Below are 22,154 nucleotides of genomic sequence, written 5' to 3'. Positions count from 1 at the left end.
CAGACCTATTTCAACACAAGTTTGCAGGCAGGGAAGCCTTTGCCCAGTCTAGGGGGAAGAGGAGAACCTTCTGGGACAAGGGCTGCTGCACTGCATCTTCTGCTCTGTGTTATAAAGGAGATGAAACATGAAGAGTGTGCTTTCTTCCAAACCTGGGTCTTACCCAGGTTGCATGTGGAGCATCACCTGTGAGAGAGCCCCTGAGTGTGCATGAGCTGTGGTTTGGCTGAGCTCAGCCACTGTATGGGACTAATACATATTGATGGTGTCCTATAAATTATATAGTTGGCATGTTCACCATCTGCTCTGCACTGAAAGCTGACTGTGATTGAGATCTTCCCCACTTCCCAGAGCTTGACTCTTGCTGAGCTTGAAATGTGTGTGTGTATCTCCTGTAAGTGGTTCTGATTGAATCAGGTAAAGAGGGAATTTTTTAAGCAGGCTGCAATGTTCCCTGCACCCAAAGTGAGAGCTGAAGCAGCGGCCAGCATCCCATTATAAGGCGATGAGTAAAACTGAGTCTGATTTCATGTTAATTAGGTTCTAAAGGGACTGAATCTTGATTGCAGTGGTCATATCAAAGATTTTAAATAGTAATGCAAAAAGCAAAGGAAACCCCACAGTGATTCATATAAGAAGGGGAAATAAAGACGGTCATGGAGGAAGAAGGAGTTTGAGGGGGCCTGAATTGCTCTGCTGCCCAAAAGCAGGAGGGGATTTGAATCAGATTATCCTCATTAGATGTCTCTTTAAAGCATCATCAAGCCAGATGAATGGTCTGGGGGAGAGCTTGCAGGCATGGTGGCTGTGATTATCACCAGGGATTTGCAGTCCTAGTTATCTAGCTTAGAGACAAGATTATTAGGGGGTATAAAGCTGTTCCTGCCCTCAGCCTCTAATGTGCATTTTTAGGCTGGGTGATGGGAAACGCTGAGTTGCTGCACAGCCCCTCGGAAGCCTGCCTGCATCCTCTGGTGGTCTAGCCCTCTGCAGGGCTGGCCAGGAGATCTTCCAGGGGATGGACAGGCAGCCTTCCCTGGGCACTGTGGCAAAGGGCACCAGCTCCCATACAGGGGCTTACACTGTGATAGGAAGTAGGGAAGGGATCTTGGGAGGGGGGATTTTATCCGCCTGCCTTGGCAGAACCGTTCACTCCCCACAGCATCTCCCTTCTTGTGACAGCCTGTGCCAAAGCAACTCATCCTTCCTCCAGCTAGAGCCTTGAAGCCCCGAAGGCTCAGAAGCTGGTGTGGCTGTTACAGAGGGAATGCCTGCGAGCTGTGAGGAGGGCTCTCCCCTTGAAAGGATATTGCCCACAGGTTCCTTGGAGTTCATCCTCAGGGGTGGTGGATATGGCACAGGGCTGCTGGCAGTCACTCTCCACCTCCTCAGCCCTGCAGCTGCAGCAGCTTTTCCTCCTCCCCTTTATCTCCTTCCCTACTCTGTGTGTTGCACTCCTGTTTCTTCTCTGACTTTGGCAGGATGGCCAAGGCATTGTGCCCAGGTGCTAGCCAGGAGAGGAGGTGCACAGGCGAAATCCACCTGTCAGTTCTCTTGTAACATTGCATCCTTAATACACTCGTGGAAATTCATAGTATTACTCTGCACTCAAGCCTGTACAAGTAAAATCACTCTGGCCTTTTTACACCAGGCTGAACCTAAAGGTCTGTGGGAAGCTGTAGAATATTGTAGAGGTGCTGGGCAAAGTGTGGCTTTGGTTTTTGGCTCTGGAGTCATCTGCTGGAGGTTCATGCCTTGAGAGTGAAGTGGTAGGGCTTCCCACTGTGAGTACTGGGGAGATTTCTGCCTCAGCATAAAGGATGCCTGGCCTGACTGAACCCACCTGTGGTTTTTCCTGTGAAAAACCTAAGGTTTTGTCCTGTGGCAGCACATCACCCTCAGTCACTGGTTTCTGTTTTAGTGCTGGAAGTGCTGCCTGGCCCTGTCGCAGCATGTGAACACTCCCTATGAACAGCCACAGGACAAACTCGGGGGGCACTTGCCCCCTGTTCCCAGTTGCCCAAGGGAGACAGAGCAAGATGCCAGCTCTCCTCAGGATGGGGATGGGGGCAGCATCCCTGCTGCAAAGCAGAGTGGGCAGAGAGTTTGAGTACTGTTTGTTCACATTCAGGCAGAAGAGCCAGGCTCAGCTAATGCTGTGTTGCTCATGATGGGGGAGGGGGAAGGGTTTGCAAGAGCCAGGGCAGTGCCAGGGACCCAAACCTCACTGAGTCCCCCCTACACTCTGCAGAGCAGCAAAAGCAGCCAGTACAGCAGCTGGAAACACCCCTCACTCCTCCCCAGCAGGGGAGATCAAGGGCTCAACCCCTCCGGGCTGGATCAGACAAGGGAGGTTTTTCCCATGTACTCTGTGCTGCTGTGTCCCTCTTGGGCTCCATGGATCAGGGAGGGGGCATGGGCAGAGGGAGTTTGAGCTCAGGAAGGGTTGACTCACCCTTCTGTAACCCCAGAGGGTTCTTCAACAGGCAGCACACTGAGAAGGCTAATTTGGGTGTTCAGCATTATCACGGTCCCTTTGCAGAGGGACACCTTTTGTTTCAGCCTTGCAGACAAGCAGAGCTCCAGGGACACATAAAGAAGGAGCAGGGAGACAAATTCCACTCAACAGGGTGGGGCACTGCCCCACACCAAACACCCCATGCAGGTGGCTGAGCAGTGTCACAAACCCCCTTGATAAGAAGCACCTACAGAGGAATCTGAGATTTAGCGTGACTGTGAATCTCTTTAAACCTTTGGTTTCCCGTATTATTCCTAAAATCTTCCCAGATTTTGTCCTTAAGCCCATCTGGCTTTAGGAAGGATCCCAGTGGATCCCGAGGAGAAGGCTTATGCTGGAGCTGTGAGAAATCTGCTCCTAATAGCCATAGTGGTACTTTTTGGGAAGGGATGTCTCCCACCAGCCAGCAAAGGAGTGTTGGGAAAGGGTGCTGGGATGAGGTGCTGAATGGGCTTTGGGGATTGGCTCCAGCCAAGGCATTCTACTGGACCATCTGAACGGGGTGCAGGTGTCAGGCTGTGCCGAGATGTTCCCGGGGCGCTGGGTGCATCCTGTCAGAGGTTTGTCCTGAGGTAACTGGGTCTGCTCAGTAAACACCTCGCAGCTTCTCTGATCGACAAGCCTTTGGGTTTCCGGTGTGCACGAGCACAAGGTGAACTTTCGGGGGATATTTTCTGCTACACGCGGTTTTGCAAGTGCGTGCGTGAGTCACTTCACCTCCCCCTGACACCAGAGGAACTGCTCACACGAGTCCAGTCACTCATGTGTGCATGAACCCTCACAGGCCATTGCCAGCCCTCCACGCTCCTGGAGCACCAGCACTGCCCTGTCCCCCACCTGTCCCAAGGATCTCAGCTGACCTCAGCCAAAGGCAGCCCTCCAGGTGTGGGATGGGAGCAAATGGCACTGGAAATCAAACTGTCTGACTCTGAAATGAAGACGTAATTCTTGAATCGCTCATTTGATATCTTTTCTGGTTTATTTGTTTAATAAAAGGACTTAGCCAGAGACCCAGGCTCCTGGGGTTTTCATTTCTCTGCAGAGGAGATAAGAAAAGCGCATTTCCTTATCCAGTGAGTCATTTTTTCTGCTCTTTAATTATGCATTTGTGCGATTATCAAGCGTATTCAGCTCTGAGATGCAAACAGCTCGAACTACTCACCAAGCTTTAACTTTTGCTATTCCAAAAGCGATCAACCACAGTTATGAAAGGCAGGGGAGGCAAAGATGGGGGAGACGAAAAGGGGGACAACTGATGCCCAGAACCCAGGCCGTGCTCATGGGCAGGCCCACATGTGAGTGCTGCTGGCGTAGTCAGCACTGGTTTTCTCCTTGAGTAAGCATTATCATGTGTAAATTCAAAAATATCTTCTTGGCCCAGGAGGAGGTGGACAAGCCAGGACGAGGGCAGGGCAGGGAAGACCTGTAGAGCCTGATAAAGAGGGATGAGAAAATGGGGGGGAATAGGGTAACGTCAGTGGCAGCAATGAGGCTGCAACCTCCTTCCATGTAACAGGACCTGGGAGCATGATAGCTGCCATCCCTGGGCTCCTCACCATGAGTTTGAAACTTCAAGTTTTCTTTCCATGAAATGGGATCTGCTGGCTCCTGCGCTTTGAGGTAAATCTTGCCCTCCATGTTGAAAGCACTGTGTAGGTTACTTGGTTTGGGCTTTCCCCAGCGTGAATGTTTGACTGGGCTCACAGAGTTAATCTGTAAGTATGGTACAGCAGATGCTGGGAACCACTTCTCACCCCGCACTTTAAGCCAAGCAGGGAGGAGAGACAGGAGGAAGAGGGGCAGGGTGACAGTCCTGTGGTGGGACCCACAGAAATAGGGGCTGGGGGTTCCTGAGAGATGATTGACATGGGGAAAGTACAATGGGGGCATTTGAGAGGTGAGGAAAACAGGGATGATGGAGAAGCATGCCTCTGGGAAAAGGAGATTAGCAGATGGAAACACCCCAGGGCAAGAGGAACAGCAAAGCCTTTGGAGCAGGGACGTGGTTTGAGGATAGGTATCCTGACAGAGCACCAGATGTTTTGTGGGGATCCTCTGCCTACACGCATGTCCCCAGTCCCACCAGCCCACAAGGCAAGGTATTTTCTTTGCCCTAGACCCTAACTTGCACTTCTGAGAGCTGCCTACTGGGGACAGTGAAGATTCCAGGTGCCCTCTCCTTGCCAGGTCTCTCCACTGTGGAGCTCAGATGTTGACTGGAGTGAGCCTTGGCTTTTATTTTCCCCCCTGCTGTGGGTCATGGCTCTGCATCACAGCTTTCCATCCCTTCCCACTGCTGGACACTTGACTCTCCAACTCCCATGCCTGCAGCCCAGCCCTGGTCCTCACCTGGGTTGTGTGAGAGGCAGAGGGTCAGCTGCAGTGGGATATGGAGAGATGTGCTGCTGCTTGACCCAGCTCCCCCAGCAGGTACGAGCAGGGCAGAGCCTGCTCATGGCAAGCATTGAGGCAGAGGCTGCTGAGCTCTCTGTGCCATTTGTGCCTCAGGGCTCTGCTGAGAGGGAAGTGCTTGGCATGCCCCCACTCGACTGGGGGGTTTTGACTAAGATGGAAAGGGAATAACTGAGCCACAGGCACAAGAATGGCCAGCCTCTCACAGCTCCTCTGGCAGCCATTCCTGCTGGCATGGCACAGGGGTGAGGGATCAAGCACCTGGGCGCACTGACTGGAAGGGGACGTGGAATCATGGCAGGTTTGGAACTGGTGGGCAGTGACCAGGTTTTTTTTGGGACTTTGGCTTGCCTGGAGCCCTACAGTGCCCATGGTGGAGCTGAGACTGTGTTGGGGCTGCTTTGACATTGCTATAATGCAAACTATCCTCTGGAAATGCCAGTGGCAGGAAGGGAGATGTGCTGTAGAGCAGCTCCTCCCCTGCAGGGCATGGGGCACCAAAGAACTGCACTCGGGCTGAGATCTAGCATGGGGAGCTGGTGACTGCATCCTGCTCAGAACTTCAGGAGGTGGGATGTGAAGCCTGTGGGCTCAGCTTGTCCAACAGTCACCTTGAGCCAGAGCACCCTTTAGATTTTTCCTCCTCCCCTCCCAGCCTTGATCCAGGACAGTGGGCCGTAGAGGCCTTATCAGGAGTCCAGATGCTGTAGCTGCTGGAAGGATGGGACTCCAAAAAAGCCCTATTAGGGATCTCCTGGGAAGGGCAGGTTACCAGTGTTGCTTCCCTCAGCTGAGAGCCAGCAAACAACTCTGGCTGGCCTCTTTCTTTCCTATGGAGTGAAGAAAAAGAGTATGTGACTTTTGTTCAGTAGGAATGGAAGAGATCCACCTACAGCACTGAAATCCATCTCTTTGGGTCTCAAGCATCAGGCTTTGATGTGTGGGTATTCGTGGCAGAATAGTTCACCTGCTCCTTATCAGGAATACCCGAGACTATTAAAGGGTTTTTTTAGTCCCTTCCAATGGTTTGAGGACCAGGCTTGCTTGGTGTGACCTGCTTTGCCCATGCCCTGCACATTTACTGAGCAGAACCAGATTTGAACCCCAGAGAATGAGACATGGCTGAGGAGCCACAGGTCTAGGTCTGCGTTGGAGAGGATGGAGAGAGCAAGGTGATGGAGAGCACCGTCAGTAGGGGTGGAGAACATACAACAGCTGGCCTGATTGCAGAGCAGTCACTGGCAGGATGTGTTCTCAGGGCAGTGGGAGCTTTTAAAAGGGGAAAAACATCAGTACCCTTTCACTCCTTTTCCCCTCTGGTCCTTTGCATTTTCAATCCAAGCCAGATCTGTGCCCCTGGGATGGAGTCTTGTAAAGATCTGTGCACAGGAAAGTCTCCTGTAGACACTGGAGGGGTCATTTCAGCGTAAGCAAAGGAGGGGGCAGGCTGGGGGACATGCCTGGGCTGGGGGCAGCACGCAGGTGGGCAGGGGAGGAGTGAGGATCAAGGAGGTCAGGCTGGGACACAATACCCCTGGGTATAAGGCTGAGGCACACAGGGGGCAGCGGGGATTTCGGCAGCATATTTTGGAGGAGAGGGGTAGTTTGAGGGCACATTGCAAAGGCAGGCAGGGGAAGGGCTTGCTTGCTTGCTCTCCTCCTCCCTGGTGAAGATCCGCCCCAGGCCAAGCACAGTGATTGCGAGCCCCAAGGGAGACGACGCAGCTTGACAGACTGTATCTCCCTCTGCCACGGGGCCTGGGGCACTGCGATTTCACACTCCGCCGGCCCTGTCACTGCTACGCCCTGCAAGAGCTGGGCTCTCACTCCTACTCTGCCATGTCCTCATCAGGAAAAGCTGCCATTGCCCCCTCCTGCCTCTCCTTCGAGTGCTTCGACACCCTGACCAAGTCGTGCATCAAGTGCTCCGACCTGTTCCAGGACAACACAAGTAAGAGGACAAGGGCAGCTGCAGTCTGAGCTCCCCAGGGCGGGGTGGTGGTGGGCCAAGGAGGCTGAGGGTGCCCCAGGGGTGGGCAGGTGGAAGGCACCTTCTCCTGAGGATGGCTATGGAAGTGGCAATGGAGGATGGAGCACCACCTTCACCTAAAGCAGAGGGGAAGAGGGCAGCCAGTTCCAGTGAGAGGAACATGGTGTAGGGAGAAGTTGGATGATCCACCCCGGGGATCTCATCAAGCAGGGGGATATTTTGTTGCTGGTGGCAGGTGGGTCACAGTTAAGTGCCACACTTCTTCCCTGCGACCGCAGCTGGCAGGCCAGCCAGCCAGGTGAAAAATGCTGCTGCCCTCCTTCCTCCTTCAGCTTTCCCCCTCCTGACACTACCGGCATCTCACCCCACAGCAGAGCCTACCCTGGCACCCACCCTGAGCAGCACCTTCCTGATCTTTGGGGTCCCGGTGGTGGTGGGGCTCATCCTGGTTCTGGCTGCTGTCTGTGTCTTCCTGGCCTGTAAGGAGGGAAAGCAGAGGAGAAAGAGGAAGGCAACAGATGAAGAGGACAAAGGTAGGAGACCTGTTCCTCTTCCTCTCCCTCTCACAACACCCTGAGGACCCTGGGGTAGGTGGGATCAGTTACTGCTGGCTCCACTGAGGCACAGCCCAGGCTAGCTCCTCCACCTCAACATCAGCTCCACAGGCATCCCATAGCATTTTGGGGCATCTGAATCACTGCCTGAGTGAGTGTCCTGCATTCCCTGGGAACCTATGCTTGTACCTGACTGCCAGTGCAACCCTGCTGAGCCATCCCTCCCTTTGCTGGATCTCCCTGTGCCTTTGTTTGCTTAAAGCATGTCCTGGCACCATGCCCTCTTCACAGGGGACACCTATGGGGCACTGGTAAGTAGGAGCTTTGTGAGCTCACTGGTGAGAGCCCTCTTCCCCCACTAGCCAGAGGAGGATGGATAGAGAGTAGTGGGGGCAGTGGTGGACACCTGGGGATGGCTCCAGAGGCAGCCTCTCCCTGTGGCGCTGCAGTGGGTTCCCATGTGGACCACCCAGCTTGCTTCTTGTGCTTGAGATGCCCAGCATCCTCCAACATGCATCCCAAAGACCCCAGTGGGATGTCAAGGCCAGCCCCATTGACAGTACACTGCATCACTGCACAGGGTTATCTGGTGCATCAAAATTAGGGCTGGCATTCAAGGAATGGGCCTGAGCCTTTCCTAGCAGGGTACTTCCAGGAGAGTAAGGCCACAGTGCTCCATGATGGCCCATTTTGTTGGGGTGGCTCTTTCCTCTGTTGGCAGCCCCTGCGCTGGCACTGATTCAGCCTTGAACAATCTTCTCCAAAGTGGTCTTGCCTGGCTTCACCCCTCCCCATTCCCAAGGAGGGGGTATGGCTGCCCAGGACCCCCCAGAGGGGCTGCCACAGAGGGATGCTGGCATTCACCACTGCCCTATGACCCGGGTGGTGTCCACAATGGGGCAGCTGGTCCTGGTGCCCGGGCTTGCCTGCACCCTTCTGGCACTGCCGGATGGTGACTCAGAGCAGGGGGACATTACCCGGGGCCTTTGTGCTCTGCGACAGCCTGTGACGCACATGCCTAGGAAAAATACCAAAAGCGAAAGAGAAGGGAGAAATCCAGCAGTGAGAGAGATCTGGCCACTATGGAGAGTGTCGGAGGACTACTCAGTCTCCTGTTGCATACCCTGGTCCACATCCCCCATGTCCCCCAAGGCTGCACCACAGCAGGCCCAGTGCTGTGGCACTGGATGTGTGGGAAGTGGCAGGAGGCTTGGGGCTGGAGGCACACGCCTGCTTTCAAAGTGTGTAAACAAATCTATTTTTAAGTGGGAGGGAGTCGGGGAGGGCAAGCTGCCACGGGCTGGGCTTTTCTGCTGCCAGCAGGGTTGAGAGAGAGGACTCGAAGTGGAAGTGCAAGTTTCGGCCCTTCCTTCTTGCCTTTTAGCGGGGGGGAAAGCCCATTGGTTGTAAGCAGGAGAAATTCTGCAGCAAGAGATGTGGGAACCTTGCAGACTCCTCCTGTTCCAGATCCATCTTCTCCCCTAGGGACAGGACCATCTCCCTGGGACCTGCCTGACCCCACTCCATGAGCCCAGTAACCCCTTTTCTTGTCCCTTCCCAGAAAACATAGACACTACCAGCCCCCTGCCCAGCCAGGACTCTGCCATGCCAGAGGGAGATGGAGCCCTGAACCCAGCCCCATGCCTGCATCTTGCTGGGAGCCTGAAGATGCTGGGGCCACCCAGGAAAGCCAGGGCAAAGCAGGGGCCATGCTGCCAGGGCGATGCTGATGGTGACATCATTCTGCTCTCTGCTGTGTACCCCCGGCCTGAGGAATGCAACCACAGCTTCCCGCTGCCCGCCACTGAGCTTGGGGCCACAGCACTGGTCACCACCAAAACCACCCAGAACTGTGCCAGAGAGGAGACAGTCTGAGGGCAAGGGCAATGCAGCTGGAGTGCTCTGGCCAATCCCTGTGGACACTGACTGTCTGTTCCGGGGACAAGTGAAGCCTTCGATGGGTTTGAGCTCTGTGAGGACTAAGATCAGCCATTTAAGATGACTGTCCTTTTTGTGCTGCGTCCCAAGTTACACCTGTAAATGCTGGAGGAAGCCAAAGTGGATCATGCTGAGTTACAATGAACTGTTGACAGCTGCCATGGCTGAGCCATTGGGAGGTGGCAGAGACACAACCTGTGAGGATGGAGTGTGGCAAGGACTGCTGTGCCATTTGTAAGGCAGCCATTGTGCCTGGACAGGTCTCCTGCTGGATGGGTAATTGCTGGGAACATGGGGCTGGAACACCAGAAACTGCAGGGGAAATGGAAGCAGGGAGTTACTTTAGGACCAAATCCCACACAGCGGTAGCTCGATTTTTGCTGCCTCAATAAAAGGACACCTCAGGCCGTACGAAGCAAGACACACTCAGCAACTACTCCATTTGCAGTCCTGCCACCCTCTCTTCTGCACTCTGTGATACTCATGTCTTCCCACCCTCTGGGCTCTCTCAGACAGTGGCAGGCATCCACCGGCATTCATGGGAACCCCCTCCACAGCCAGGTACCCTGGGGATAGGAAAAAAGTTCATCTTCCCAAGCACTGAAGAGGGGAAAAAATCTGTCCTTGCTCTGACCTGTAGTCCCCTGAAGTTAGGGAGGACCAGGGGCAGGCAGTGGAGACAGCTAGTCCAGAGGAGCTCCCTGAATGTGTCATTACAGCCCCAGACAACCGTCACTCCAGCTCACTGTCGCTGCAGAAATACCGTGTGTCACTTGGGATGGATGCTTCCACACTGCACAAAAGCAGTCAGGGAGGGATGTGAGCGTAGGCAGGATGACTTAATATATGACAGTGTCCTCGAGGCTTTGCCTGTGTGCCAGAGCTGGCCGGCGCTGCTGATCCCAGGCATTTCCCCGTAGGTGGGTTTCTTCACCCGCCTGTAAGTGGCTTTACTGCACGGGAAGGGCTCTCTTAGGGAAATGAACTCGTTAGTGTGGGATTGCTGATTCTGAGTAATTACAGCAGCTGATGCCCACTGGCTGAACAGAGACTCTGGGTTGGGTGAGGAGCCCCTGGAGAAGGTGATTAGTCACTTAGAAGTGCTTTGAGGGGTTATTTACATGAAGCACCATCTCTGGGTCTGCTCTTCCTTAGATGAGGTGGCTTCCTCGTCCGGGAAGTTTTGGACACTGAACAGAGCTGGACAAGCAAGGTGTGGGGGCACTGACACCAGGCACTAATGGCTCACTGAATGCCATATTCCCAGTAGGGTCAGTTGGAGGTACTGTGTGGAGGGGATATCCCTCTGATGATGGGAAGGTGACTCCCTGCCCAAGCCTGAGTTCTCTCTGGGGCTGCAGGACAGATGCTACTGTTGAAAGGGGACCACCTCTCTTCTCCCCTTTCTGCACCACTGCCAGACTCATGGCATCTGTCCCATAAGGGCAACCACAGGTACTGCCACAAGTGCCAAGGCCAAAATTACTCACCACAATTCCTTCCCCAGATCTTAACAGACTGGCAGAGATGAACCCTCATCTGACTGAGGTTCTGAATGATCCAGGGTGGGATGGATCCCCATCTCAGCCTTGGGGCTGAGGATGGTGGATGAGGTGATCCACATGCCCAGTGACTGTCTCCTGGGGCTCCAGACACCTGTGGCAGAAACTGGAGGCTCAAAGGCTGGTGTTCCTGCTACCACACCAGCCATCCTGCCCTTTGCAGAGGAGCTATTGCCATGGCATGAATCAGACATCTCTTTATCCTCATCCTCATCTCCTCATCCACACTCCACACCCAACCCTGTGAAGTAACTTCAAACAACCTTTGTGTATCTGGAGTGGGGGAAAGAGCCGAAGCCAGCTTGGGAGATGTTTTGTCACTAGAAGGACTAGATTTGTCACTAGAGGATTGCTTTTGGGAGACAGAGCAACCTGTTTCAGGAGAGATGGGGGTGATACAGAAATTGAGCAGAACTGTCAGAAGCCACTTCCACTTCCTTCCCAGTGACAGCAGCAGCCCAGCCCTGTGGATGCACTGCCCACCCCAGATGATCTAGGAATTTAAAAAAGAAACCCCATACAAATCCTATTGAAAAAGCTCCTCTTTCTACTCAGATAAGGATTTCTCTTCTCATTTCTGCTGGAGCTTAAGCCCTATGGACATCTCCCTGGTACGGGATGCCACTGGCATTTGCAGCACGCAGAGTGACAATTGGATCCACACTGTATTCCTCAACCACTGAGTGCCCTTGGATCTCCTCTCTGTTATGGCATGTGAGGTGTCTTCCCTGCATCATGTCTGCCTGACTGCCAGGTGTGGTGGGGCAGTGCTCCCCTTCTGTCCAGGAGGGATCTGTAACCTGCTCTGTGCACTTCTCCACCCTTACATACAGGGCACAGGGTTGTCCATTTTGTCTGCATGGAAAGCCAAGGGAATAGAGATTAACAATATGGCGGTGAAAATTAAAGAATAAAGTGAATCCATTGTCAATGCATGCTCAGAGGTCTGATTGGGGTCTCCATTTTCCTGGCTTTAGGGGTCTCCAGCATGAGAGGTCCTTGGGGTACAGCAGGGATTTGAGTTGAAGAGGGTCCCCTGGCCGTGACTTTATCAACACATCCCCTATCCATGGCCACCTGCATGGCCACCTGCATTTCCCCACAGCCATGCCAGGAGCTGGCCATGAGGACAAGGACTGGGGAAAGTCTTTTATTTGGGGGATGGTGTGGGGATGTTGCCTGTCTTTAACTTTCCATAGCAGTTTCTCACTTCCCTCTGTGAGGCAGGAGCTGTGCTTCCTCCTCAGCCTGGCACTCACCCCAGTGCCTGCACAACTGCCTTGAAAGGCTGGTGAAGCTGGGCTTCACCTGGCTGCACACAGCGGCTTGAGGCTTCAGAGGGAGCCAGGGGAAAGTCTGAGGAAACCCCTGGGCAAGAGAAAGTAATTGAGGCTAAAACCCTCCTCACTGCAGAATCACCTCAGTATCTCCCTAGACTTTTCAACTCCACAACCTCCCCTGAGGTCATGAGCATCTCTGAGCTCCTGCAAGTTTCACCAAAAATGCTGGTGGTAAAGGAAAGAAGCCTTGGTGTCCCTATGGACATGGGTTTGGTTTTGTCCATGGTCCTAGAGGCAGGAGCCAGCTGGCCAACAGAACATGGCAGTGTTCTCCCTTTGAGGAGAGGGAACACCTGGCCAAAGGTCTTCTGCAGCAAAACCCTTCATGTCTGCCAAACCCTTCTCAATCCCATAGGCCCCCCAGACTCCAAAGTGAGGCTTTCCTCCCTCACTTGCTCCTCTCCACTCCCATTACTGGTTTACCCAGCAGTGTAGAATCCTGATAGTTCACCCACAGGCCCAACTACTCCAGCCTAAAGCCCCCTCAGGCCCCTGCAGACCCAGCTTGCCCCTCCCTGGGCAGTCCTTGACAGCAGGCAGGGCAGGCAGGGCAGGTGGGCACCATTTCATCCCATACACAAAGTAATGTCCTGATGGCAAACGTCCAACAGGGTCCGTCTGTCTCTGGGTGCAGCCTCTGATCCCCCCTTGCTGCAAGGACGGGGTTGTGGGGCCACCCCATCGTCTGCTTGAGGAACATGGATCTCATCCCATCCCCAGGAACCTTTCCCATCGCTCATTCCCAGCGCCAGCCGTGGCACAGCCACACGTGGGTGCTCCTGCAATGCTCGGGGGGCACCCGTGGGAGGCTGTGGGAGGAGAGGAGAGGCCAGCGGTCCCGGGGTGCCCGCCACGAGGTGGCACTGACACCACACACCGCAGGGAGAGGCCGCAGGGCCAGTGCCCCAGGACTGCCAGGGGGACCAGGGACAGCCAGGCAGGCTTGTGGCCAGCGCCACGTGGGCCAGACGGAAGGGTGACAGCGGGGTCTGGCTCTGTGCGACCACACAGCCTCTGGGCTGCCCAGGAGAAATGGTCGCTGGTGGCTGGACACCTGTGGGGCAACCAGAGGCAGAGAGAGCTGCTGCTCCATCCCCCAACAGCACTGAGCACCTCGACCATCGTCCTGCTCCCTGAGCAGCCCATTCCCAGTGCTGTCAGACCTTTCTGAGCATTCTCCAGGACACAGACCTGCCACCCAGCACCTCTCTTCTCTATCCCCTCCCTGTCAGCCCCTGCCAAAAAGGAAAATACGGTGCTAGCCACAAGTTCCCCAGGTGGAAAAGGCCAGGGCTGAAAAGAAAGGGCTGGCCAGCTCCCTGTGCGATGCTGTCAGGAGACCACAGCCTTCCTGATGCTGCTCATCAGCATCCCTCCCTAATTGCTACCCAGTGCCTAATGACAGTAATTAGGAAGAACGAAGCTGCCTGGGGACTGGAAGCGCTGACGGAGTTGGGGGAGACAGATGGTGTTCGCACTTAAAGAAAGATTGAAAAAAATTTCCACTCAGCTTCGATCAGCCTCCTTTTCCTTTGCTTAGAGTCAGGATCACTTCAGTCCACAGGCACACCAGGGAGAGGCAGAGATGTTGCCCTGGTCATTTTCAGACACAGTATCTGCACGCACACACACACACACACACACACACACACTCACTCAGAACCGCCGGTATTTTCGAGTGCCGAGGGAGCTGTGGGAGGGGGCGCAGTGCCTGCCTGGGTACCTGGCACGGAGGGGATTTCCTCACTGCTTTTGTGGGCTGGCGCTCTCCCCTGGGGCCGCCCCCACGGCTCCCGGCTTTGCTGGCTGTGATCAGTGAGCAGCTTCCCAAGGGTATCAAGTGAGGGAACGGCCCAAAACCACCTGAGTGGCTGTGGTGAGCAGACAGAAGCTCTCCTGGCAGAAAGAGCTGGCCAAGGGACAGCCCCACATTCTCCCCATCACTGTGGAGTGAAGACACAACACTGGGCTTTCCAGGGAGCACCTGAAACTGTACCTCAGCAACCAGAGCACTTGGACAGGGACTGCAATGCACTCAGCTTTACCTGCCTGGAGAAACCCCACCTGCAGGAAACTCCACCTGCAGAAAACCCCCTCCAAACCCTTTCACACAGCCCCTTCTGCCCAAGTCCTGGGGTGATGCCACCTGCCTCCAGAGCTACCTGCCAGACTGCAGCTGCACCTGTGCACAGAGATGATACTGGGCTGTGAGGGAAACACCCCTCCTGCCCCTTAGCAGCTGTCCCAAATGCTCTCAGGATGCCCAGGACCTTCATTCCCCAGAGCACCCTGGGGATGCAGGGTCAGAGTTATGCTAGGTAGGGAAGACACTCAGCCTCATGGAGAAGGATGCTCAGCCCTGCACTATGGCATCAGCCTGGCCCCATTCAGGGGATGCTCCAAGGAAAGGCCCAAGGCAGGCATAGGGCAAACCTGCACATCCCCTGGGCTTTGGGGGGGCAACTTCTCCTTCTCCCACAGCAAATGGGGTAATCTAAAACCCATTCTGCATCCTGGCCACAGCTAGCGAGGCGAGTAGAACCTTGCCGAGTGACACAAACCTCATGTGACACCTGAAGTGATCGGTGGTGACAGGCAGATTGTGCAGGGAGAGCCTCTGCACTCCTTTCAAGGTGCCGCTGTGACAGGGACTGACCCCTCTCTCTCACAGGGACACCTCCAAGGAATGCAGGGCTGTCCTCCTGCTGGGAAACTGGCATTCCCAAAGGGCTGTGGAAGTGGACACAGGATGTGGAAGAACCCCAAAAATAAGGATCCAGTTTTGGACCCCCCTCAAAAGGGTCATCTGGGCAGCAAGGTGGCTGGTGCCAGAGCTAAAACACATGGTGCAGCCTGCCCTGCTCCAAGCTGCATTTCATCCTCCCCTCCCTCTCCTGCCGTATGTTATTTCTTCTTTTTTCCCTCTTTTTCTGAGCATGGGGCCGTGATGAGAGCCCAGGGTGCAGCCACAGGGGTGCAGAGGGAGGAGGTCACCAGCAGTGGGGTGCTATGGGGACGGAGCCCCATGTCCTTCACTGCTGTCTCCAGTGTCAGCTGGCCACATCTCCCTTGCCGCTGACAGGAGCTATTCTGAGCCTGGATCAATGGGTAAGTGTGGGGGTTTGGGTGACAGCCATGGGAGGCATGTTGGGAGGAGGGCTGCAGGCAGGGAAGAGCAGGTGGGATTTCTCAGGAGATTCCCCCATCTACCCCCCCAAGACACACACTCTGCTGTCCTGTAAGGTTTCAGTGATGCAGATGTCTTTCTCATTTCCTTCCCTACGGGGGGTTGCAGTCTGACTGGGTCCCACTACCCAGATGTCACTTCCTGATTCGAGAAGTGCCGGCATTTTGTGGAGTGGCAAAACTCCAGGATGAAGGCACCTGCAGCCAAAAACTGTGGCCAAGACTGAGCTCAGGATGGCAATTTAAATAGGGTTTTATAGTGGGGGTGACACACAAAAGATCATCTTCCTCCTCCGCCAAAAATAATTGCCATTCTTATTCTGTGACAATAATAATATTTGGTAAGGCTGTTAATTCTTTGTGAAGTGAGGATAATTTTAAAGCTGGTGATTTAAATTCAGCACTGCAAAAGTTTTTGGATAATTAAAAAAAAAAAAAAAGCTGTTTTCCTTAACTGAAAGGTTTGCCTTCTCCATTAGCATTTCCAGTGATGTCCAATAGTTTCCCATTAGCAAATTTGCAGATGATACCAAGTTGGAGGGGAATATCATTCTGCTGGAGGGCAGGAGGATTCTGCAAAGGGACATGGACAGACTGGATAGAGAGGCTGAATCCAACAATATGAGGTTGAACAAAACCAAGTGCTGGGTCCTGAACTTTGGCCTCAACAACTCCCTGTGCACTACAGGCTGGGACAGAGTGGCTGGACAGCAGCCAGACAGAAAGGGACCTGTGGGTTCTGGTTGAATATCCAGATGTCTGAGTGGCCAAGAAGGCAAATGACATCCTGGTCTGTATCAGGAATAGTGTGGCCAGCAGGACAAGGGAAGTGATTCTTCCCCTGTACTTGGCACTAGTTAGGCCATAGCTTGAGTCCTGTGCCCAGTTCCAGGCCCCTTAATTTAGAAACAATACTGAGATGCTGGAGCGTGTCCAGAGAAGGGCAATGAAGCTGGAGAAGGGGCTGGAGCACAAGTCCTGTGAGGAGCAGCTGAGGGAGGTGGGATTGTTTGGAGAGGAGAGGAGAATGCTCAGGGGTGACCTGATCACTCTCCTCAAATACCTGAAAGAAGGCTCTGGCCACGTGAGGGTCGGTCTCTTCTCCCAGGCAACCAGCAACAAAACAAGAGGACACAATCTCAAGCTTCACCAGAGGAGGTTTAGGTTGGACATTAAGTGGAATTTCTTCAGAAAAAAAGGTGATTGGGCATTGGAATGGACTGCCCAGGGAGGTGGTGGAGTCACCCTCCCTGGAGGTATTTAAGGAAAGACTGCAGGTGGCACTCAGTGCCATGATCTGGCCATGGTGGCGTTCGGTCACAGGTTGGACTCGATGATCTCAGAGGTCTTTTCCAACCTCATTGATTGGGTGATTCTGTGACAAGGGCCTCAACCCTCGTAGAAGGGATCCAGTCTCCTTTCCTGGAGAAGAATGAGCGCATGAGGGAGGCTGCAGCTGGTCACCCTCACTGGCCTCTCATGGCCACCACTGCCCTCCCTTGATGGTGGCCCTAGTTTATTTGCAATGTGAGCTGATAAAAACATTTCCTTCCCCAAATAAGAGGGAGCATCATTTTGTCACTGGACAATCCTGTCATGGACAGTCAGAAAGAACTGGAGCAGTGGATTGGGATGAGGGGGAAGGAAAAACCTGTTAACTCCCTCCCAAACCCCTTTCAGAGCCACAGCCCCAGCCTCTCTACCCCCTTAATACACTCCTGATGAATTCCCTTTTGTCTTTCTTCCTGTCCCTCACCACTAATATAAAAATTAAATCTATAAATGCTTCTGGGGTGACACATTTCCCAGTGTATTCCCAGGAGTGGTCTCTCTGGGTTTGCTCTTCAGCTCCTCAATTATTTATCTCTGCAAGGGAACAGGAAAACAAACTCAGCAAAGCAAACTTCATGCCCTGTAGTGACACCATGAGTTATTAAAAAATATAATAAAAATTCCCCAGTGAGTCATTTAAGAGGCACTTAAGCAGCTCCAACCACAGAGACGACAGTCATGACTAACTGTTTACAGCCAGCATTGGTTGGAGAGGGCCAGGGGCAGGACAGAATCCGGATCCCCTCATGGCATTTCCCAACAGGGATGTTTGAGGGGAACCCTGCTGGTGGACAGTAAACACTAAATGTCCTCATTTACAGTCTAAGGTAATTGCAAGCTCCCTGTAAGTTTCATATGTTCTGGGGTGGCAGAATGAGGTGATGCAGAGGATGTGGGGGATGTAGGGGATGTGGGAAGTTATAGAAACTGTGGTGGGATGCAGGGGATGGAAGAATGCAGGAGCAATTGAGGGATGCAGAGCAATGTGGGGGATGTGATAAAAGGTTAGGAATGTGGTCAGAGGTGAGGGATGCAGAGCACACAGAGGAATACAACAGACGCAGGGATGAAGAAGATAGAGGGGACTGGGAGGATGCAGGGAGTGTAGAGGGATCTCCATCTACATGGGCAGATTGTGCCAGCGGGCTGCTGGGAACCCTCTGCCCCAGCACTCCCCTGCCCCCCTGAGCCCCATTCCAGCTGTGATGCCAAATGGCCACGGGAGCAGCAGGGAAAGAGCCCCCTAAACACCACGTCCCTGTGCCAGTGAGTGTTCACTGCAGCCAATCGAGCACTGACCCCATGCTCAGGAGAGACCTCCTTGACCTCTCCACCTGCTGCCTCTCACATCATGGCCAGTCCCCTCTGCTCCTCAGCCACAGGGACCTCCTGGGGCACATCCAGTTCTCCTGCTCCTGGCCCAAAGAGCAGCAGTGGCAATGCAGGAGATGGCTAAATGCTGTGCAGGGAGTGTGTACACCCGAGCATGGGTGGGCTCCAGCGGAGACAAACTGTGGGGGAACTCCTGGCCTTGGAGGTGTTAAGAGGAGCTTGTCTTTAGCTCATCCCTTGCTTTCTGCCCAAATCCAGAGCCTCCACAGCTAAAATGCCCATGCCTAAATTGTGACGTGCTTTGAGCCCAGGTTTGTGTGCGCTGTCACCGGGGCAATGCTGAAGCCTGTCTTGCTTCAAGGCATCCTGTGATCCAGCTGGCACTCAGGAAGCCCAAGCAGCAGGGTGGGTCCGTGCGGACCCCTGCTGTCCCCGCTCTGCCCAGGAGCCAGCAGGCAGCAAACGCTCGCTTGGGCAGCGCTTAACCCCTCGCTCTGCTGCCCCCGCAGCCCGGCACGGCCGACTCGCTGCGCTCCCTGCATGCCGCTGGCGCACCGGGCTCTGCTGCAGCTTGAACGCCGGGAAAAGCAAAGGGCATAATTTTAGGAGAAGCGTGTGAAATGTGTTCTGGCAGATCAGCCGAAGAGCTCTCCAGCGCAAGGAAAGCATTAACATTTGCAAAAGGTCCTTGCAACAAAGCAACAAATTCCCAGCAGGCAAATCCAGATGTGGGGATGTATGAGCCCTGGGATGCAGACAGGGATGGGACAGGTCCACTGGTTTGGGAATGATTCAGGAGTGTCCTGGGAAGGAATGTTACGCTGCAGGGTTGAAATGGTGGAGGCAATCAGAGTGGGAGGGACCGCTTGCTCCTGGCTGGGATTGACAGCACAGAGATGTACAAGGGGATGGATTTAGGCTTGGCTGGGACAGGATCTCCCTTGGGTCTGAGCTCCTTTTCTCCATCAGCCCCTCTCCCCCACATGATGGATTTGCAGAGAAAGGATGGGAAAAAAACCCTGAAGCCTGCAGCCTGTGATTCATCCTTACTATATTTGCACATATTATTAGAAAGATGAAAATATAGCCAGAGCTGGAATTACAGATTTAGTAAGCAGGACTGCCTATTTCAGCATATACTGCTTCTCCCAATGACTGTAACTCTACAGGGGACCAATTTACACCCTCACTAGCATTAAGGCATTGCCCTACACAGTCTACTTATATATCTGGGTAGATAAATTCAGCAAGCAAGTCCTTCAGGGACAGCAGTGTTTGGGTTCTGGTGCTGCCCACTCAGCATGCTGTGCAACTGGCTGGTGCCCGTAAACCTCTGCCTCAACCTCTGCCCATCTCCTGATAATGCTCACCCAGATTTTGGGGATATATCAGTCCATGAAACCCATAGGCAAGAGAGACTTTTTTGCTTGCTGTTTTGCAAGCCTTCTCCATCCCTGACAGGGAGTTTGGGATGAGTGAAAAGGGAGAAGGCCAGAGCTTGCCAGCTCTGTGCTGTAACTCACCCCAAGCCCCCATCTTTTTATGAACAAATTATTAGCAAACTCCACAAGTTTGAACCCATACCTGGCCCATATCCACCCTTGTCCCCATGCCCGGCCAGTGGGCTTTGTGCCCATCAGGTAGGGAAGGTGGCTGATACCTCCCTGTGACACCTCTCTGTGCTATCCCATGTGAGGAGATCTGGTGCCCTCTGTGAGCCTGGGCACAGCACTCTCCTGCATGGGTCCTTCTTCCTTGCTGAATTGTTAAATGCAGTCAAGTGGATGGGTTATCTGCTGTAGTCCACTTGCTTGGTTTGAGACATTTTGGTCTGCTAATAAACCAGGTTGATTCAATATTCTTCTGCCTGCAAAAGATGTCTTTCAAGGTTTAATAAAGCAGCAGGCAGCTGTGTGACCAGAAGAAGACCAAATAAAATACCAGGTACCACGTGTGGTTGCTGGTCTCCAGCATCTTGCTAGCAAAAAGACTGTGTACTGAGCCCACTTCAAGTGCAAAAGCTCCCAGGTGTGCCAGTGTGGAGGGGCCAGGAAGGCAGCACTGGATCCCTGCTGCCAACCCAGAAAATCGTGTGTGTTTTCCCATGAGGTGGCAATACAGTGTCTGGAGGAGTTTATGCCAGGGAGGTGAGGAGGACTCCAGGATCTGTTTGCTCTAGCTGCAGTGGGACATAGCTCCACGGGGATGTGACCCCAACAGAGTGAGCAGTACAGTGACACAGATATTTTGGCAGCAGTGCAGTGACCTGCATGGCTGAGGTCTGCAGGGAAGATTTCCTTGTGTGATGTTTTCCTCTTTTTGCTGGAAGTGAGGGAGAACCTCTGCTTCTGGGGTTTTTCTTGTTTGTTTGCTTGTTTTTCTTCTGATTGCTTCGGCCCCAAGAAAGGAAAGGGAGGTTGCCAGGGAATTGACTCTTGGGACAGTGTGTGACAGGATGCTCTGAGCAGAGGAGACCCCACTGTGGTTGTGTTTGCTGTGAGAGACGCTGGAGACTCCACTTTTGGGATTGCAAAACACTGTGTGACCCCAGCCACTCACCAGAGAGGTGATGGCACCCCTATTTCTGTCCCTGGCCTCCTAGGGAACATGTGGGAGGTATTTTTATCCTCCTGCCAGCTCCCTTAGTCACCGGTGCTTGCTTTAAATGGGTCAACAGGGAATAAAGATGCAGCAGCCCTTGCTCCCTCGCTGTCTGTCTTGGAGCACATTTACTGGCAGCACTGACTCTTCCTCCTCTTGCACTCCATCCTGGGCAAGTGTTATGGAGACCCAGGAGAGAACTCCCTGGCCCAGGCATTGTCAGCTGCAATTAACTCCTCATTAAAGGCAGCCCCACTGCAGAGCTGCTGCGTGCCAGGACAACAAGGGCTGTCTCCCGGGACAGTGGCTGCCCTGATGGTGGCAGAGGCAGTGTGTTGGGGTGGACAGACGTGCAGCAGAAAGAGGCAGCAGGAAAACTGCATCCATCTCACGTGCCCCAGATGCATGGGTACAGTGTGGCAGGGATTGCTTTGGGGCATTGGGCGCAGGTATGGTCCCTCTGAGCCATTTTGTGAAGGATATGAGGTTCATTAGGAGAGTCCAAAAGGTTGGCATCTGCTGCCAGCAAGGTCTTGGAGCAGATGTGACACTTGATGACATCATTTGACAGCAATGACCCCAAAGCCATGGTGATCTGCCTGGACAGTGCCAGCCACTGCTGTGACTCCCAGTGCTCACTGCCTCACACATCTGTGCACCTCGCGATCATTGTGCCAGCATCATGGTTCACAAACTCCCATTTGGTGACCATCCTGGGAACTGTAGCAAAACTTGAAGGGTTTAGAACCAGGGCTCTGCCTGAGCACTCCGCTGGCTCCAGCCCCACTGTGCTGGTGCAGCTCAGCTGATTCTGGGCAGAGGGAGCAGTGATCCCCTCTTCCAGAAGCAAATCTAGCTGGCCACCATTTAAACCATTTAAAATGGTTTGTTCCTGAAGGGTGACAACAGAACTTCACATCTGCTCCCTCCTGCCCGGCGTTTCAAGGGTGAGATTTCCACTGCAGACGCCTTTGTGGCCAACTCCCGGCTTAGAGGGGACAGCGCTCAACTTCAAGGTGACCTCAAGAGATGAGCATGGGGTGAGTACAGCACCCAGGGAGATTTGGGCCTAATCCTTGTGACATCTTATAGCCAGAGAGAGAGAAAAACAGCAGGAGACAAGCTGGGTGTGGGGAGGAGGGGGGCAGAGGGGGCAATGGCTGACAGAACCAGGCAGTCGCCTCCATCACATTTAAGGGAGTTCGTTTTCCTCCTGTCTCCTCAGATCTGTCCTCCTGCTGCACTTGCACAGAGCCACGCGGCTTGGCTGCCCTGAGGAAGAGGCGAAGGGAGGGGGACCTGCTCATCAGGAGATGTCCCAGAGAGGAGCCGCAGCTCCAGGCTCACTGTGCACAAGGGATTGCTCACCCTGGTGTGAGCCAGATGGAG

At 53.8% G+C, this 22,154-nt stretch overlaps 1 protein-coding gene across 1 annotated transcript; it reads left to right on the top strand.

Annotated features, from left to right (window-relative positions):
* Window positions 1-6,644: 6,644 nt before the first annotated feature.
* Window positions 6,645-11,905, top strand: TNFRSF13C (TNF receptor superfamily member 13C). Its single transcript, XM_071424286.1, has 3 exons — window positions 6,645-6,881; window positions 7,292-7,453; window positions 9,036-11,905. The coding sequence occupies exons 1-3, from the start codon at window positions 6,770-6,772 to the stop codon at window positions 9,347-9,349; spliced, it is 588 nt and encodes a 195-aa protein (XP_071280387.1). The 5' UTR covers window positions 6,645-6,769; the 3' UTR covers window positions 9,350-11,905.
* Window positions 11,906-22,154: the final 10,249 nt, after the last annotated feature.

Source organism: Agelaius tricolor, unplaced genomic scaffold (genome assembly GCF_023055355.1).
Source record: "Agelaius tricolor isolate 1412-34295 unplaced genomic scaffold, bAgeTri1.0.p SCAF_3, whole genome shotgun sequence".
NCBI classification, from domain to species: domain Eukaryota; kingdom Metazoa; phylum Chordata; class Aves; order Passeriformes; family Icteridae; genus Agelaius; species Agelaius tricolor.
Note: the sequence above shows the minus strand (reverse complement) of the source record. Positions and strands in the feature narration are given on the sequence as shown.